This window comes from Lemur catta, chromosome X (genome assembly GCF_020740605.2).
Source record: "Lemur catta isolate mLemCat1 chromosome X, mLemCat1.pri, whole genome shotgun sequence".
In the NCBI taxonomy this organism is placed as follows: Eukaryota; Metazoa; Chordata; class Mammalia; order Primates; family Lemuridae; genus Lemur; species Lemur catta.
The window spans coordinates 35,300,345-35,320,985 of record NC_059155.1 but is presented as its reverse complement, the minus strand read 5'-3'; the positions used below and the strand labels follow the sequence as shown (position 1 = coordinate 35,320,985).

Genomic DNA, 20,641 nt, shown 5'->3' with positions numbered 1-20,641 from the left:
TCAAAGCTGGTGATGTAGATTAAACTTTATATGAGTAGGCTGTGGGTTTTTGTTTTTCCTTTTGAAGGGAGATGGTAAGCATGGGTATTTTGTTTGGTTTGTTCTTACATTTAATTTTGTTCTCCTTAGTAAAATGAGGAAGAGTCTTCATTTACAAGCTCTTGAGAAAAGAAAGCATCTTACTCTTTTCAAAATTTACCATCCAATTTCTTGATGAAACATGGTATAGAAGAAATTAAGAAAGACCAGTGGCTCCTCTGCCCACTATTTACTTATGTGGATGACCTTGAACAAATTTAGAACCTTTCTAAGCCTCTATTTTTTCACTTGTAAAATGGAGTTATTGTGTTTAGATAAATATGTAAAATGCACTTATCACAATGCCCAGCACATAGCAGGTGCTCGATAAGTGCCAGGTCCTCCTTGAAGTAATAATTAAGGTTATAAAAGCACTGCTTTTTGTGAATTTTAGACTATACACCATAAAAGCACAGAAATGATAAGAAAGGGATTTGAATAGTAAAGAGAAATTAAGACAATAACAACATTTAAAGTTTGATTTACGGCTGGCTGGTCTTTAGACTATTAAAAGAAAGGCATAATAGAATGAAAAAAAAGGAGGACAGAATCTATAAAGTGTAAAATACTGTTTTCTCTAATGAACCCTATGTATTCTGGCAGCCTGGTAGCTCTTAATGTCTATGAAGTTTCAGCCAAACACAGAACTAAAATCTACAAAGGCTGTAGCAACATAGGCTGCTGTATCCATGGAAACAAATGCAGACTCTTGAGATACAAGGGAGCTTTCCAATTGAATGCATTAACTAGTATGCATTCAAGATTAAGACCTCACGATCTTGGCCTTGGATTGTTATGTTGGAAACAGTACTGATCATAAAGATGTGAAAAAATGATAATATCTAGTGCTAATTAGGGTTGGGGTAAACTAGATTGTCTCATATGCTGCAGATGGAAGAAAAATTTTTGATCCGACCTGGTGATAAGAACCAAAAGCCTTAAACATATGCATATGCTTTTGACCATACAATTCCACTTCTAGGAATGCATCCTAAGGAAATAGTCAAACAACCGCACAGTACAGTATACATTTAAGAACGTTCACATTATTAATGGCAATAGTAATAGCAAAATCCTCAAATGGTAATGGTAATAGCAAAATCCTCGAAACAATAAAAAAGCCCAACAATAGGGATTTGGTTAAATAAATCAGGAGATATACAGCCATTAAAATAATGATGTTAATATGTTTACTAATGTAAAAGTTCATGCTACATTACATTTAAAAATCAGGCCTCAAGAGTACCATTAGTGTTGCCCCGCTTTGTTAAAAATATATATAATGCCTAGCAAAAAGTCTGTAAAGATATTCCTCAAAGTGTTAATAATGGTTTTTGTTTTCCTTTTGCATGTTTTCCTTTTTTCTATACTACCTATTGTATGCTTTTTAAAAAGAAAAAAATAAAACATTAGAGATTCACTGAAGCTTAGAAATAAACTGAAAATAAGTAGAAAAATAAGCTGAATTAAAATATAACATTAACATGAGGTCTCCAGGTATTACTTACCTTATATGCAAGCACGACAGCATTGCAGTGGTGCCACCACCAAATACCCACACAGTAAAAAACACAATCAGAAGCGTGGTGCTGAACATCATTTGCCGTGCGTAAGTGGCAGTATCTCGAATGGCCAAGGCAAATGCCATGGCACCACGAAGGCCTACAAGGGAACGGAAAAGGTATTTCTTCAATAACTTATCACCAATGCAAGCTTCATAAATTCAGAGAAATAAAGCACATTTTAAAAACTTAGAAGCATGTGAACAAATATACAATAAATATTAACAGACCTACATATACAAACAGAAATAGAATTTGCATATCATACTGATATACATAGAACTTTTAACAATTCTTTAACATTCATTCATTCTTTTGAAACAGGGTCTCACTCTGTCACCCAGGCTGGAGTGCAGTGGCATGATCATAGCTCACTAACTCCTTGGCTCAAGCAATCCTCCTGCCTCAGCCTCCTGAGTACCTGGAACTACAGGCATGTGCCACCATGCCTGCCTAATTTTTTTCTTATTTTTATAGAGATGGGTCTCACCTGTTGCCCAGGCTGGTCTTGAACTTCTGGCCTCAAACGATCTTCCCACCTCAGCCTCCCAAAGTGCTGCGCGATTACAGGTGTGAGCCACCATGCCCAGCCTTATTTTTTAATTTACATACAGTAAAATTCACTCTTTTCAGTCTACAGCTCTGTGAGTTTTGACAAATGCATAGAGGTGTATGACCGTGTGACCACTACCACAGCCAAGACGCAGAACAATTTCATCATCCTTTCCTCCCAGATTCCTTTGTGTTACTTCTTTTTAGTCCAACCTCTTTGTCACCTCACTAAACCCCTGGAAATCACTGACGCATTCTCCATCACTATCATTTTGTCTTTTTGAGAATGTCATATAAATGGAATCATACAGCATGTAACCTTTCAAGACTGGCTTCTTTAACTCAGCATAATATTAACACCTCTGAGATTCATCCATGTTGCTGTGTGGATCAATCATTTGCTCTTTTTACTGCAGAGCAGTATTCCATGGCATGGATGCACCACAGTTTGTTTAGCCATTCATCCACTGAAAGACAGACAAATGGGTTGTTTCCAAGTTTGGGCAATTATGAACGGAATTGCTATAAACATTCACTTACAGGTTTTTGTGTGAAAATGTATTCATCTTTACCTTCTCCATTTTGTGTGACATTTCTGAACCAAGGATTTGGAAGCAGAATATGAAGAAATTCCCATAGAAGGGAATGGGACATTATGAAAAAATATTCTATTTGAGGATGCAACTTCAATGTTCAAAGGAGTCTTATACTACCAGCATAACATCTCAGTGTGACATCAAGCTGGTATATGCGGTATGAATGGTTGCTAGCGGTGGGCAAAAGAGGAAAGTTATGACTTACCAGCAAACATCATCATATGTTGAAAATTTGATCCAATCTTACTTCTTCTACCCAAGTTAAGTAAGAGGGATAATGGGTAAATATTGGCAGCTCTTCCCAAGAAAATAGCAATCTAAAATTATCAATAGGTTAAGGACCATTTCTTATTATTTAGACTACACATTCCAGATGGTGAAAGTCTATTTTTGGGAGCTTAGTTTCTAACACAGTCTCTTGATTTCACTGTCTAACATAGCACTGTTTAATAGAACTTTCTGCAATGATTGAAATTTTCTATATCTGCACTGTCCAAACACAGTGAGCACCTGAAGTGTGGCTAGTATGACCAAGGAACTGAAAATTTAATTTTATTTCATTTTATTTAATTTAAATTTAAATAATCACATGTGGCTAGTTGCTACCAAATAGGACAGTACAGGTCTAATATAGGAAATTTACTAGATGAAGAGAAACATGTTTAAAAGCAGAACTTCTTTACTCTACTTTTAAGATTATTAATAGAATAGAATAATTCATTTCATTGTCAGTGTTGGTAGGAAGAAAAGCAATACTGTCTAAACTTCTGCTGCCTCAGAACAAAGAAAAGGGCAACTCAATCACATATGACTGAAATTCCTGCTAGCCACAGGAGTCTATGCTTTCAACCTGCTTCACAGGAAAAGTTTAATGTGAATTCAGATTGGTTTTAACTAAAAACCAATTTTAGTATCTTTTTCTCCCGTTTACTGTCTACAGTGACTCCTGCTGTGTAATTACAATTTTTATTATTATGTAAGGGTTACAGTATAGTCTCCACCCCTTTTCTTGAGAGGAACATTAAAGAAAATATAAGATTAAAAACAAAACAAAGTGGAGGGAATTGTGCTGACCTAAGGAACTTTGGAAACGAGTTCAGGAGTCTATAAGACTAAAGGCAAAAGGAACCGCACAGAAGCATTCTATGCTCATAGATAAAGCTGTTTCCTATGGGAGTACTGGTTAACAGTTCTGATACTGTTACACGTGTATACTGGAACTGAACAATCAAGTAAATGGATGGTAGGTGGTGGGAGCCAGGTTTCTCACTGTCAAAGGAGGAGGCTACAAATCAGCAAGGGGAGAAGGCCAGAATGATCCACGTGGCATTGAATTAGAGTTGCAGACATCAGTATGAACTCATGTTTAGCTTACCAGAGACACAGATGGTTACATACGGATATATGAATAGATGTATGAATATACATGAGTTAGTATATACATACATATTTCCTTGCTCTGTCAGCTGAGAGGGCCTAGAAGCAAGGACCCCCAGTAGCACTGAGCAAACCTAGTGCCCAGATGTTGGTTTCTAACACTATTCTCTAATAAAAGGAACCAGGGTTCCTCAGAGAAATAGCCAATTCTTAGCTGAGGCAGAAAATATACAAGATGAACCTGAAACTTGTAGTTCCAGAGAATAAGGAAGTACCCCCCAAAATAAAAATAAAACAACACAATAATGGGGTATGTCAAAGAGACACAAGAACCCACTGAAAGAGCTCCTAATGGCCACAGCTGGAACAGTTTGAGCAACAAAATTAAAAAAGTTGTATTATAACCCAAAATATAAAATAAATATCAATGAATCCATATTGATATAAATAAATGACTTAATAAAACAATAAATGTGGGAGAATAGATAAATCTCCTGCGTAGAGAATTTCAAATAATTTTGGAGATACTCTGTCCTTGAGGAGGTAGAACCTAATTTCCAACTCCCCAGGGTCTGTGCATAGTGACTTCCTTCCAAGTAGTACTACATAGAAAGGAGGAAAAAATAAGTAACTTTGCAATGGAGAAACTGACAAACAGTATCTCAACCAAGCGCTTACAACTAACATCAACATTATTAAGTATGTACCCATGATATGACATAATGAGAATGGCACTTTACCTCTGTGGTCTTCTTCCCATAGAACACATAACCCCAGTCTAGTCATGTGAAAAACAGCAGACAAGTTGACAAGTTCCTATTGCAGGACATTCTAAAAAATAGCTGGCCAGTACCACTCGAAACTGTCAAGGGTCACAAAAACAAGGAACATGTGTGGAACTGCCACAGTCAAGTGGAACCTAGGAAACGTGACAATTAAATGTAATGTGGTATCCTGGATGGGACCTTGGAACAGAAAAAGGATATTAGGGAAAAACTATGGAAATCTGAATAAAATATAAACTTTAATAAGCAAACCCTTCTACAGAGAGCCCAGTCCATAACAGATACTTTATGGGCTGTGGTTTTCCTGGTACATCCTCAAAATCTTGGCTTAATAAACCTCAATTGAATATGGAAAAAAAACGTAATAATGTATCAATATTGGTTCATTCACTGTGACAAATGTATCACACTAATATAAGATGTTAATAGGGGCAACTGAGTGTGGGGTACATGAGAATTTTCTATATTATCTTCACAATTTTTCTGTAAATCTAAAACTATTCTAAAATCGAACATTTATTAAAAATAGTGATTCCCTTAAAAAAAAAAAAAAACGTTAACAACAACCAAACATGTGAGCCAATGTGGCAGTGACTGCAAGCTCTCTCCAATATCTACTCTTCCTTTCTTCTTTTTTTTTTTGAGACAGAGTCTCACTCTGTTGCCCAGGCTGGAGTGCCATGGCGTCAGCCTAGCTCACAGCAACCTCAAACTCCTGGGCTCAAGCCATCCTACTGCCTCAGCCTCCCAAGTAGCTGGGACTACAGGATGTGCCACCATGCCCGGCTATTTTTTTTATGTATGTATATTTTTAGTTGTCCAGCTAATTTCTTTCTATTTTTTAGTAGAGACGGGGTCTCACTCTTGTTCAAGCTGGTCTCGAAATCCTGAGCTTAAACGATCTACCCACCTCGGCCTCCCAGAGAGCTAGGATTACAGGCATGAGCCACCATGCCCAGCCTCTTCCTTTCTTCTTTGGTAGTAGATACTCCTCCCTCCCATCCCCAATTTTTATCTGGGTACACAGCTGCTCAGATAAAGGATATAATTCCCAGACTCTCTCGCAGGTAGGTGTAACCAGTGATGCTAAGTGGAAGGGATGTGTGCATATTCTGGGTTGTGCCCTTCAAGGCATTGGCAGACTCCGGGGTGAGCCACCTTGGATCATAAGAACATGGGAAACTCCCTAAAGATGCTATCAACAAGGCTGTTTGGGTGCCTGATGACTTTGTGGAGCACAGCTGCCACACCAGTTCAGACTTTCAGATGAGAAAGAAAGAAACTTCTATCTCGTTTAAACCTGGGTTAATTAGAGTCTTTGTCATATGAAACCAAACATATACCCTAACTAATACAGCCAGAAAGAGAACAACTCTCTTCTGTTAATGGTCAATTTTCATGGCAGGATTTTTTTTTTATTGAGGAACTTTTAATTTCTAACAGACTCAGAAACCCATAGAGAATATTTAGCCTTGTTTCCCAATTAAGTGTAGTGGAACAAGCCACTTGACTGCTCAAAAATCTCTCCAAGACTAGCAGAATACTAAGTTAAGATCTTCTCTTATTGAAAGGACATTATCTTTTTTTACCTTAAGTTCATTCTCAGACTAAGACTCTGCAGAATGGTACTTCAGTGATATCTCACTTTCTAACAGAGATCCTACATAGAGTTTTAATTTTTAAAAAAATTCTGCTAATCTCTTTGATAGAATCTCCATTCTGAGGTGGGGTTTTTAAAATCTTCTTTTGAAAACCTGTTGTTAACCTTTTCTCTCTGTGACCACAATCACTCCTTACATGTTTCGTGTTCAATTATCATCCCAGTGTGGTAATTCTTCCACCTCACTGGGACTTCTGGTCCAAAGATCCCTCTACTTTTTCCTCGAACAATCAGTCCTCTCCTTTCTTCACTTCCCTTCTTACCCTCACATTAATTAACACTCTTTCCAATAACCTACATTCATTTGTCCCTCTCTGTATTCATCACACCCCCCTGACAAAACCCCAAACCTGGATGCAGCCAACTATCTCTTTTCTCTATGCTTACAGCCAAGTACTCCTGGAAAAGGTTATACAACATGGTAGACTGGTTCTACTGCTAATACCTATTCCTCAAAAACAAATGGGTCCCTAGCACTGCTCAGCTCTGCTGCCCAGGCTGGAGTGTAGTGGCATAATCATAGCTCACTCAAGCCTTGAATGCCTGGGCTCAAGCGATTCTCCTGCCTCAATCTCCCCTATTACATTTCTTTTATCAATTCATCCTCTCATCCTCTATAACAACTATTTCACAAACCTTCTCCATCTTCTTCAAAATTCCTATGACCTATGTAATCCAGCTTCTAAGATGGTCCCCAACAATCCCTGCCTCTTAGTAGTCACACTTTTGTGTAGTTCTCATCCAAACTGTACCAAGTTGGTTTTTGTGGCCAATAGAATACTGCAGAAGTGATGCTGGCATGTCACTTTGAAAATCAGGTTATAAAAGGCACTTCAGCTTTCATCTTGGGGCTCTCTCAGCTCACTCACTCTGGGGGAAGCCATGGGGTGAGCTGCCCTATGGACATGCCCAAGCAGAGAAGAAGGGAAGCCTCCTACCAACAGTGACATGACTTGAGTGAGCTTGGAGTAGATCCTCCAGCTCTAGTCAAGTCTTGAGAGAATACAGTCCCATCAAGAGCACAACTGTCACCTCACGAGAGATCCTGGAGCCAGAACCACCCAGCTAAACTGCTCCAGGAGTCTCGACCCTCACAAACTATGTGACAATTAGTATTTGTTGTTTTAAGCTGCTAAGTTTTAGGGTAATTTGCTACATGACAGATAACTGATACACTGCCCAGCTCCCTATCTCACTTTCAGATGATCTCACTCCCTACTTTATAGATAAAAATAGAAGGCATGAGACAGGAGCTCCATCTTACCAATGCACCTTCATCTCTACATACCCTAACCTCTCCTGTAGCAATGGTAAGGCTGTCCCTCTTCCCAATGAAGGCCAAATTCCCTCTCCATATGCTTTGGATGTCATCTCCTCCTGCCTTCTCATGAGGCTTACACTATTGCCTGCTTTCTCTCATATACTCAGCTTCTTTCTTCCAACTGGTTTTTAATGACTCAATGAGAGAGAGAGAGAGAGAGAGGGAGAAAAGCAGCCTCATTCAACCTTTCCTCATCCGTGCCCTACTGCCCTGTGGCATAGACTGCTAAATGTTTCCCAGTATCTACCCTTCCCTTCTTCCCTTTATTAATAGAGGACAAACAGTTTTATCTTTTGGGGTTGGCAGAACACTAGGAGACTTGTCTGTCATTTCATTCTGTCAATATTATTTGTGCAATAAACAAAAACAGAAACAGAATAGAATAAAATAAATAGAATAGAAAAAAGCTAGAATCCATATTTGTTTTACTCAGAGCAAATTTTTATATATTTAAATGTATTCTTATCAACCACATGCCCAAAATACACGTGAAAATCTCAGTAAAAAATAGTTTTCAAAATAGGACACATATTAAAGGATACAAATGCTCCTACTACGAATGTTGGGTTAAAGACATGGTTCTGGAAGGTGAATAGTGTCAGCCCCATGTAGGAGAAGATGAAATTCTCTGCTAAGAAATTGAGAAGCTCAAACAACTGAAACGAAATTTTAAAAGGTTAGTCCAGTAAATAAATTAAGTTACATAATTTGAAAACATGAGTATTACTCAGATAATGAAACAGACACTTCAAATATGTAAAGTTCATGCATACACCCAAAAATACATGATTCAGAGGGGAGCAAATGTAGAGATGACATTTCTAGTCCTACAGAAAAAGCCAGAAATGTTGCCCTCTCACATCTCCCAATCAGCTTCTCCTCTCCAAACCCCCATCTTCAGTCATTCTTCTCCTCCTCCTCCAAACCTTGTCAATTTTTCTTGTGGAATATTCCTCGAGTCCCTGTCATTGCCCCAACCTAGCTTTCGTCACCTTCTATCCATAATGCTGCAGAAGGACCCCTGGTATCTCTGCCACCTACCCATCCCCAATCAGTGAATCTCTCTAAAAATGTCCGTTTCAGGATACTTCCCACTTTATAAGCTAAAAGATTCAGTTCAACTTCTTTTATCCTGACGTAGAGTGCTTTGTAACAACTCTTGTATCACTGGCTTGCCATGGGATTTCACTTTTCCTACAGGTCTTACTCCTTCTTTAGGGAGTGAGCCTCCTACAGACAGGGCTTCTGCCTTATGGTCTCGCACTCTGTGCCCTCACTGCCCACCCACCCCCACCCCGTTCATATCACACCTTAGCAAGTGTTACGAACCCAGCAGGTATGCGAGTCTTGCTGAATGAAGGAAGTTAAGGCCCTCCATAATCTGGCATCCCTCTGGCCACCACAGTTATCTGTCACTGCTCTTTACCACATGCCTCTGCCCCACAACAGGACAGAGGTGAAGAACATGGGCTCATGAATCAAAATACCTAGGCTTGAACCCTGCCTTCCCCACTTGCTAGCTGTGTAGCTTTGGGCAAGCTTGCTCATCTTTTTAATAAACCAGGGTTGCCTTATTACCAAAGAATGGGAATAAAAATTAAAATAAGTACATATTTAATTTTCTTTAAATGATTTATTATACTATTATTACTACTTACTTATTCTTGTTTAATGCTAATAGCTACACTTTATCTAGTTTTCATAATGTGCCCAAAACCATACTAAGGACTTTACATGCATTATCTCATTTTAATCTCACAACAACTCCGTGAGGTAGGTATTATTATTATCTCCATTTTTTTTTTTTTTTTTGAGACAGAGTCTCACTCTGTTGCCCGGGCTAGAGTGCTGTGGCATCAGCCTAGCTCACAGCAACCTCAAACTCCTGGGCTTAAGTGATCCTTCTGCCTCAGGCTCCCAAGTAGCTGGGACTACAGGCATGCACCACCATGCCTGGCTAATTATTTCTATATGTATATTTTTAGTTGTTCAGCTAATTTCTTTCTATTGTTAGTAGAGACGGGGGTCTCACTCTTGCTCAGGCTGGTCTCGAACTTCTGACCTCGAACGATCCACCTGCCTCGGCCTCCCAGAGTGCTAGGATTACAGGCGTGAGCCACCATGCCTGGCCTATTATCTCCATTTTAAAGATGGCAAAAGTGAAGCACAGAGAAGTTATGGAACTTGATCCTGGTCACACAGTCAGCAAGTAGTGGAACCAGAATTTAAAACAACACAGTGACTCCAGAGTCCTAGGTTTACATCACAACACAGGGGTCTGCAAAATTTTCCTGTGAAAGGCCAGAGAGTAAATATTTGAGGCTTTGCAGGGCACAAGGTCTCTGTCACAACTACTTAACTCTTCCAGGGTAGCATAAAAGCAGCCACAGACTATACATTAAAAAGATATGGGTGTGGCTGTGCACCAAGAAAACCTCATTGACGGATACAGAAATGAGAATTTCATATAAACATCATGGGTCACGAAATATTCTTCTTTTGATCTTTTTCCAACCATTTCAAAGTGGACAGAAAGAAAACCATTCTTAACTCCAGATTGGCAAGGGCTGGATTTGGCCTGAGGGCTGGAGTTGGCCAACCCCTGCTCTATATTTTACTGCCTTCTTTTTATTCCTGCCTTTATCTGTACTGTTTCCCCCTAGACCTTTCCAAATATTCCCCATCCTTCTAGGCTCACCATTTCCTCTATAATAGCGTTCCAATTCCTCAAATCTCAAACCATTTCTCCCCTTCTCTGATGTCTTCTATGACATATAATCTGAAGCACACAATCTAGGATTCCTATGAGTCATATTTTTTTATGTATACAAGCTTCACATCATCAACAAGACTGGAAGCTCTTAACCGTGTTCTTGCTTTTTATTCCTCATCCTGCTACCTGGAAAAATGCTGAACTTCCCAACTGATTTTCTCCTCTATATTTATTGCACTGAATCAATTTGTAAAAAGGATTTGTAACCTCAATGCATATGCTTGGGGGGGAAAGCTTAATCTTTTTGAGGGGCTAGGGGAAAACATAGGTTATAAACTGAATCTATGACTCCAGAAGAAAGAAGAAAAGGTGCTGTTGCTCCTCCTGCTTTAGCATCAGTCCTTTCTAGGCTAATCTCAGTGTGTTCTAATCATTTGGCAAAACTTAAAGCTTCTATTTCTCACTATAACCACAGTCATGTATGCACCTGTTTCTATACTAGACATTACATTTTGTTCATGTATTTGTCCCATATACCTCATAAGACTGCAAAATGTTATGCCTATTTCTTTTATCCCCTTCAGGCACCCTGCACAACTGATCATTCAGTACCCTATGAAGCCTAACCACTGACACAGTCCCCTGACCCCTGACGTTCCCGGAACATAGCAGCTTTGCAGTGCCTGAGTAAAGACTGAAGGAATTTAATCTTTTCTCAGCAGATCTAGTCAGATCAGAAGTTATTCTTATCTATATCACACAGCAGTAGTTTTCATCAAAACAGAGTGAGCTTCCAAAACATTCCTCTTAAAAGCCATTAGATTAGGAAAACACTAAGAGAAAAGGAAGCTAATTGACTGGTTACTGTAGCCACAATAATAGCCCCTGGCTATTCTGCTGACCTATCTCTACTTTTACTAAAAGCTGTCACTCTTCAATTTGCCAATCCCATCTATTTCTCGAGTCAAAGGAAGAGAAGCTGAAATGAGCAGACATCATCTTGAACAGATCAAAGATTATTTTTAAGTAAAAAAGACTTGTTTTGCTGAAAGAGGGAAAAGTTTATTCACAAACTATAAAGTTTCTCTTACCTGTTTAGTTCTATGCTGAGACTCCGTGGACAAATTATTATATGTATAATGTGCTTGTGTGATGCCACAAAACAATACTGCAACCACACCTGTAAAGACAATTAGTTCCCAGTTCACATAAAAGAATGGTTCCCAACTTTTATACTGAGGTTTTTATTTTACAGAAGTGGATTATATGCTTAGTATTGAAATTTTCATTTGTGACTGACTTTGTTGAAAGGAACCACTTTCATTGTATATCCTTTTTACGTTCTAAAGTGACAGCCTAAATGTCAACCACAACAAGTATGTTCAAATACTAAAGGAGGTGATCTATGCATAGAAGTGACTGGCAAAGTCACTCCTTTTAAGGGCTTATTGTCAAAAGGAGAAAGTAACCTACCTGTGAAACCCCATGCTTCAGCCAAGAGGAAGGTACTCCAGGACATTAAGAAGAACAAGCCTGTCTCCAACAACTGGAACTCCCGTAATTTGGTGAACTTTGTCACGTGAGGCTGTTAAGGTTGGTAACAAGATCTTGTAATATAGAAGTGTGACTAGAAAAAACAGTCTAAGCAAAGCAACTGTGAAAGCAAAAGAAGGGTTCTCCAGCCTCTCTAACACAAAAGTCACAGGATAAGGAGGCACCAAAATGAAGAAACTCTTAAAATGGGCATCTTACTGAGGAGTCAACTGCCTTCCCTTCAGTGAAGAAGTCTTACAGCTTAACCACTCCAATTGTTTTACAGTTATCATATACCTTGCCAGAAACCACGCACTAAAGGACAGGTAGAGACAAGACCAACAGAGGAGATACACAACATGCCAACTCTGACTAGTAACTTTTGACCTAAAGCAAGACAGCTTCCCTAATTATAGCAATTTACATTTATAAAAACATATAATTTCCGTGAAATTTCACATTTATTTGATCCTCTAACACCTCTGTGATGTATAGCATTCATTCCATGATGAAGAAAAACTGAGGCACTTCACTCACTTATACAAGCCTAACAAGTATTTGTTAGCTGACCGTGGAAGGGCTTGTGCCAAGTTGTTACAAATCTCAGGCTAGGATCTAGAGTCACTTCAAGCACTAGGTACTATAACAAAATGATTAACAAGATATACTTCCTACCCTAGAGGAACTTGTAATAGGAAAGAAATACTATCTGTACTGGCTCATTCTTCAGAACTCTTTTTACTGCCCCTTTATTCCTCAGATTATCTATAAAAAGCCATAAAAGCAGCTTCTTCCAGCACAAAGCTAAAGAGTACCAAACTAAGAGATTCTTGAAAAAGAATGTATCTATCTGTTTTGTGGAACAGTATCACAGAAGTTTTGGAGCTGGAAACTAGAGATCGCCTAGTCCCACTCTTCTTTCTCACCATCCCCACCCTCCACTTCCCTACACTGAGATCCAAAGAGGTGAAGTGCCAAAGCTTCTATCACACGTGTGTCTGCCACTATGCCAAAAGGTCCAGGGAGCCAGGGGCCAATGTTTGTCTTGCTTAGCTTTGATACCCAGGGCACAGCATCTGGCATGTAGCAGGTAATCAACAAATGTCTTTTGAATGAACACAAGAATAACATGTCCAATATTTCTAATCGCTAACTAGTAGCAGTACTAGTACTACAACCTAGGTTCTTTGGGATCTCAGCCCAGGACTCCAGAGCACAAAGTTTAAAATGAGGAGAGCTGAAACGGACTCATATATCCTAACCCAGGAACCATATTTTGCTCATTTGGCATCGTGGTTGTACATTTTCTGTCTGTCCTGTTAAAGAGCAAAAGAACGCCAGGCTGACTAGCAGCAAAGAACACCCAGAAGCTCTTTGGAATGTATCTACCTTTACATCAATTTAATCTACAACCTTAAAATTCACCCGCAAAGGGATACTGTACCTAATGATACTTTTGCATTAAAAGTTTTAGAGCACTGAGCCCTATGCCAAACAATGAAATTATTTACTTATTTATTTGTTGGCAAAGATTATTGCTTAATGTTTTCAAACCCAGTACTTAGTTATAAGGTTAATATTTCTAACAATTCTAATCGTGGAACTAGGAGAAACAATGGAATACGGCATTCAACTACTTTGTTAGGGTAACAAGAAAAGATAAATATAACAAAAGGATATTAAAGCTGTCACCACTCCAGTAGCAGCACCCATGGCAAAAGATCCACTGAAGATCCCAAGGAAGATCCCAATAGACTTGAACATGGCTGTGACATCAAAGGTGTGACTGTTATCTCCAGCTGGCTGGTATGCCACGATTGAGCTACAAAAGAGAAATTGCTCTTACTTCTAGAAGCAACTTTTACTTTAAAAATATTATCTAGTATAGAGCTTGAAAGATGAAATCAGAGGGAGGAAAAAAACAAAAAACAAAAACCAAACCTTTGGATTTGAATTGACAAGATAAAGATAAAAAGTTACCAAAAACCCCTGCAGTATATCCAGCTAGCAAGAAAACTTGGCTTTTTCTTAAATGACAATTTCAGGAGGTAGAACATTTTTAAAGCCATCTATATGAAAGTTGTAACAAGCCTTTTCCTCCATCCTCAAGATACTGTGCAGTATTATTCTTTTGTGATTCTGTTTAAGAATTACTAGTACTGAGTGTCTGAAAGCCCTAACGTACTAATGGGAGCAAACTAATGAAAAGTCCCATTTGTTTCCAACAGAAGCGTTAAGAATATAAAGGATATTGTTCAATACTCAACCCGGTCACATTTTGTTTTTCCTATGGGAAGAAAAGGTGACTGAAGGACCCCTCCAACTTTTAGAATACCAGAATGCGCCAAATGCCTAATATCTATTCACTCACTGAAATGGACTTTTATAGGAAAAAGGGCTCAAAAGGCCTTCCAAGGAATTAGAATCCACTCAACAGCACTTTTAGCATAACCAGCTGGATCCTCTACCCCAAACTTCTGAAAGAAAGTCACTCTATAACAGGCCAAGACAGGCAATTACAGGAGACACTCTCCACCGTGAATTCATAGTCCAAACCTGGTCTGAAAAAGCCTCTTTTGTAATAGTCACCCCAGGAAATAGAAATGGCTGAGAAAATCGCCGTTGCCAGCAGGTCTCTGGCAACAGTGCTTACCATTATTAAATCAGTTCTCATCTCAGTTAATTGATGGACCAGCGTTATAAAAAGTCCAGACTCAAAAGACATCATACAAGTCACGTCAAAGAAAAGGAGAAAAAAACACATTCTTAAGAATATAATGAATTCTCCCTGTGGTTACTGCAATGTTTTTTTCTGATTCAAAGCCAAAAAATGTGCTTGCTATACCATGTAAAACAAGTTCTTTTCATACCTGCCAGGTTAAAAAAAATCTAAGACCAAACTAAAATTTGCTAATTTGTATCTATTTTGTTGAAGTATAGCACTAACATTAATTTCTGGTAATGGCATCTAGAAATTTCTGAGACTCAATCTGAACTGTAAATTTTAAACAGTTGCATTTAAATGTGCAATGTAACCAGATCATTTTGGGACTAGTAGATTTGATATTGTTTTGATCAATATGAAATGGCCTTTAATATCATGCTGGCTTATCTACATATATAGGGTCCCACCACCATAAATGAGATTTGACCACATTATAACATTAAAATATAGTAACTGGCTGGAGAAAAGAAAGGATATTGCTACAACACTCTTCTTTCTCTATGGTGATATTTTTCAAAATGCTTGTTGGAACAAAATATCTATGCCGTGCCTCCTGAGGTTGCATTCCCTGGATTAGCTCATGCAAATCATTATTTTATTCTTTAATCACTAAAATGTACAAGAACACACGTACATTTTACATGGGCTGAGAACAGATGAGAGGTTTGTTTTCTTCTTTTTTAGTCAAACACTGGCCTCTGAATTGAAATCTTAACTCATCTTTTGCACGTCAATCAACATTTTAGCTTGAGGCAGCAACATTTTTATGAATACATTTATTTTAAAATCCTGAAAGTAATATAATATACAGTTTAAGGGGAAAAATCACCCCATCATTCCATTGCCCTGACAGATCTATTTTATTTTCCTTCTGTATTCCTTTCTCCTCTTTTTGTTACATGCACGCTAATTCAAATTTAGTCATAATCATAGTGAACATAGAGTTTTGAATTCTGTTACTTCAAATGATGATGACTTAAGAATTATCATGGTTTTTATAACCACAGTTTTTAAGATTTAAAAATGATCTACATGGATATAGTATAATTTATCCATTTTGCCATTGTTAGACATTTAAAAGTTGCTTCTAATATTTGTGCTACTATCAATAACAGTATGAAAGAACATCTTTGTGCTTTTTACGTACTTTGGACTATTTCCTTGCACCACCATTCTAAACCAAGGGCAACAGAGTATTACTACACCTATGGCTCTTTTTACATGTTGCTCAACTGCTTTCAAAAAGGTCTTAATTATATTTTTGGAGGGAAATATAACAGTATCTCTCAATTTTTAATGATCATACCTGTTGACCTAGAAATTCTACTTCTAAAAAACATCCTACAGAAGAAACACTCTCAAGGATTCACAAAGATTTACCCATAAATACGTTCACTGCCATGCTAATCATAATAATACAATATCAGAAAATGCCAAATAGTAATCAATCAATAGGGAATTGGAGAGGTAAATTTGTAATGCATTCGTCCAATGGGATAATAGAGTTATTAATACACTACAATGTCCAAGTAAAAAAAAAAGCAAGTTATGTACAAGTATGTATGTACTATGCCTTTTATTAAATATTATTAATATATTCATATGTATATTAATATGTCGATGGAAAAAGTCTGGATGAAAACCCTAATAGTGGTTATTTCTTAGCTGAAATTTCAGGAATTTTTTACTTTCTGAGTCAAATACTTTAAATTTCTGTCACAAGCATATGTTAATATTATCATTAATGATAAAAGATGACACCAATTTCAATGTTAACAACAATGTATGAGTGGTCTAGTTTTACTACACCAGGGTTTCTCAATTCCAGCATTATTGATATTTGGAGCCAGATAATTTTTGTTGGCGTGGGGTGGGGGGGCTGTCCTGCCCACTGAAGGTCTCTACCCACTAGATGCCAGTAGCAACCCCCTCCCATTCATGACAACCAAACAACCAAAATGTACCCAGACATTGTCAAATGTTCTGGGGGGGGCAAAATTTTCCCCAGTTCAGAATGAAATATTACCACTAGTAACCATTATCATTAACAATTTTATCTTATTAATTGAATAGGTAAAAATGGTCACTTATTTTTAACACATACATAACTCTGGTAACTAGTGAAGTTAAACAGTTTATCATGTTTGTTTCCTCACTCTACTTTCTCTTTTATAAAACATAAATGACTATAAAAAACATATTTGAAACTAGTGTGAATTTAGGTCTTCAAGATAATCATCATAAATCCACTCAGTGGAATACTATGCAACTTACACTTTATCTCTAACCAGATATACTATATATACCATACTATATCAGTATATTATCAATCTACCTCATACAGCAATGTATGGGGGAATCTGTTTCACTTCACCCTCACCAGATTAAAAGTATTAACATTTATTTTTAAAAAAAGACTGCTAATCTGATAGGTTAAAAAAAAACAGAAACAAAAACAACCTCTAATATAAATTTCAAGAAGAGTTGCCTTAACCTGTTAATTGTCAAATGGAATTTCAGAAAGGGGTCTCTTTCCCTTTGATACAAGGCGCTTAAACAGAATACATACAATGGATAATTATAAAACTAAGAGAATTCAACACAAAATAGACCATTTTTATCTAACCTGCTTAAAAACACATAAGAGGCAAAGGAAAAATGATGATCAACATACCACTAAGCATTCTAGCTAGTAACCTCCCGTAGCCAGCAATGCAACTGGTTTCTCTTCAGCTTCTGGGCAGGAACTCATTTGCTCAACTCCATTAAGACACTTACACAGCTAACAAACAACTTCTCTGTTACGATACTCTACAGATATTGTCCTTCTTCACCAGAGTTCCAGCAGAGGATGTAATGAGTCAACTTATCTCCTTTCAATTAGGTTAAGTATGAAATGTCCGATTTCCTTAAGTACTAAGTTAGACAGTTGCTATCTGACATTTCACTTTGATACTTCTTGTTTTATTTTTATTGTGAAGGTACATCCTCAGTCTTTCAAATGCACATTTGGATTTTGATTATCTTTCAAAAAATTTTTTAGAGCAATTTCTGTGAAACCATGGATAAGTCAAAAATTTGTGTTATTTTCAAATATGAGTTCTGTCATATTGAACCAGTACAGCACATACAGCTCAAAATATCAACGAAATGTTTGGGAAGGATGTGGCTAATGAACACATAGTACATCAATGGTTTGAAAAGTTCTGTTCTGGTAATTCAAATCTTGAAAATGAGCCACATGAGGCCGGGCGCGGTGGCTCATGCCTGTAATCCTAGCACTCTGGGAGGCTGAGGCAGGTGGATCGTTTGAGCTCAGGAGTTTGAGACCAGCCTGAGCAAGAGCGAGACTCCGTCTCTACTAAAAATAGAAAGAAATTATATGGACAGCTAAAAATATACATAGAAAAAATTAGCCGGGCATGGTGGTGCATGCCTGTAGTCCCAGCTACTTGGGAGGCTGAGGCAGGAGGATCGTTTGAGCCCAGGAGTTTGAGGTTGCTGTGAGCTAGGCTGACGCCATTGCACTCTAGCCCGGGCAACAGAGTGAGACTCTGTCTCAAAAAAAAAAAAAAAAGAAAGAAAGAAAATGAGCCACATGGGTAACCTCAGACCGAGGTGGATAAAGAGGAGCTGGAAGCTGTAACAGAAGCGAATCCATCTCAACCTACGCATGAATTAGCAGCAAGGTTTGACCTTACTATTCCAACAATATTGGACCCTTTGAAACAAACGGGCAAGGTAAAGAAGCCGGTTAGATGGGTACTGCATGAATTGAATGAGCATCAGAAGAGAAATTGTCTCGAAGCTTGACTTTCTTTGCTGTTACAACATAAAGGTGAACCATTTCTACACTTTATTGTTATGTGTGATGAAAAATGGATTCTTTTTGACAATTCCAAGTGTTCATCACCATGGCTGCGTAAAGATGAAGTGCCAAAACACAGTCCAAAACCAAATATTCATCAAAAAAAGCTAATGGTGTCTGTTTGGCAGTCCAGCACTGGTATTATCCACTACAGCTTCATGAAACCTGGTTAGTTGACTACAGCAGATGTCTATGGCAACCAATTGGATGAAATGATGAGGATGCTTGTGATTAGGCAGCAAGATTGGTCAACAGAGACAGACCAATCTTCTTACAAGGCAACGCTTGACCACATGTCGCACAAACAACGCTGCTCAAACTACAGAGGCTGGACTTGGAAACTCTCCATCATTCACTGTATTCACCAGACACTGCATCAACTGACTACCACTTCTCCCAGGCTTTGGACCACTTCTTGCAAGGGGAAATAATCCATTCTCAACAAGCTGTGTAAAACACCTTTTGCGATTTAATTGCCACTCGCTCTCTAGGCTTCTTTGCTGCTGGCAAAACAAGCTACCGATAAGTTGGCAAAACTGTGTCACTAGTTTAGGCACATACTTTGATTAATTGTACCGCTTCTTGTTTGAGATATAATAAACTAAACTTTTGATTAGAAATTGGACATTTCATATTTAATGACCTAATAGAATAGTATTAGATATGTACTATCCTTAGGAGAATTGAGAAGAGTTACTCAAATCATTTCCTATAAGGCTTCAAGCTCTGACAAAACTCTGAGAAAGGCTGAAAGAGAAGGACGAGCATGGCCCTTTGTAAGAAGTGCTATGAAAAGGGCTCTCTCTTTTTAACACATTTATTCTTCACCAACACTGTGATGTGTACACCCCCAAGCTTAAAATTTTTCATTGAGCTTTCTTTTCCCCCTTTAACACTATTCAACTGTTCCTAAAATTGCAGGGAATAGGTTACTTTATTAATGGGAAAAACTAAGGCACAGGCCACATCAGTTTAAGCTAGGACCAGAACAGAGAGTTTTTGACTCTTAATCCATTAGGCAATGATAAAGGAACGCTTACTAGTAAGATGATTAAATAGTAAAAGAATTATCTAGGATAGGGAATTGATGCTAAAAGTAACTGTACCTTATTCTCTTCACTTGGCAGTGCTGGTGACCTCACATGCACCTACGTGCTGGAAGCTTCAACAATCTTTGTAGTTCCATTTTTTTTATAACACATAAGTTACAACCACACTCTCCATTTCTCCCTCCCTTCAAATAATATAAACACTTACTTTGCACCTATCAACATGGAAAGTGCTTACATTCAGTATTGATACTAGTTACAGTCTTTAGGTTTTATTTCTCAGGTAAAATTTATATTAGTTGTAGATAGCTGCAAAAAAATTCTAGAAATAAATATGGTGGGTAACGTTTACATATGTTGTATTCACAAAAAAGGATTTGACCTTTTGTGTATCTTCATACGCAACATTTTAGGGATCAGTGTTACATCTCAGAAAGAATAATTTCCAACTTTGTACTAAGCCAATGGGGGCAATCAGGCTGTGTAAACCAGAGCCAGTGACTTATTACTCTTGCATAATTAACAAAGTGGAAATTAAGGAGAGAAATAAAAATAAAGAGAAAATGTGAAGGGCTTTTACTTCTTTCTCACAGAAAATTTTAGTATAAAGTAAAGGCAACTGTCTATAGGGTTAGATTTTTGCTTAGTAAGAGTAGGTAGGCAGGACTGAGTTCTTAAGAGGTTCAGACTCACCTGCAAACACTTTGTAATAATATGTACAGTACTTTCTATAATTAGATAAAAATATTGCTCACTCAAAAATTGTCTTCAATAAAAAATATATTATTTTGTCTCCCATCCAAGTATTAACCAGGCCTACCC

The 20,641-nt window shown here is 37.9% G+C and overlaps 1 protein-coding gene across 3 annotated transcripts in view; it reads right to left on the bottom strand.

The window, feature by feature from the left end:
* The window catches only part of SLC9A6 (solute carrier family 9 member A6), a 55,319-nt gene that overhangs the window by 19,044 nt on the left and 15,634 nt on the right, over nucleotides 1–20,641 (bottom strand). For all 3 annotated transcript variants that reach the window (XM_045538832.1, XM_045538830.1, XM_045538831.1), the window contains 6 exons: nucleotides 13,858–13,999; nucleotides 12,118–12,223; nucleotides 11,736–11,824; nucleotides 8,474–8,587; nucleotides 2,994–3,105; nucleotides 1,587–1,740 (listed from right to left, as the gene is read on the bottom strand). In XM_045538832.1, the coding sequence (XP_045394788.1) occupies nucleotides 1,587–1,740; nucleotides 2,994–3,105; nucleotides 8,474–8,587; nucleotides 11,736–11,824; nucleotides 12,118–12,223; nucleotides 13,858–13,999 (717 nt within the window). The remainder of the gene's footprint in view (nucleotides 1–1,586; nucleotides 1,741–2,993; nucleotides 3,106–8,473; nucleotides 8,588–11,735; nucleotides 11,825–12,117; nucleotides 12,224–13,857; nucleotides 14,000–20,641) is intronic.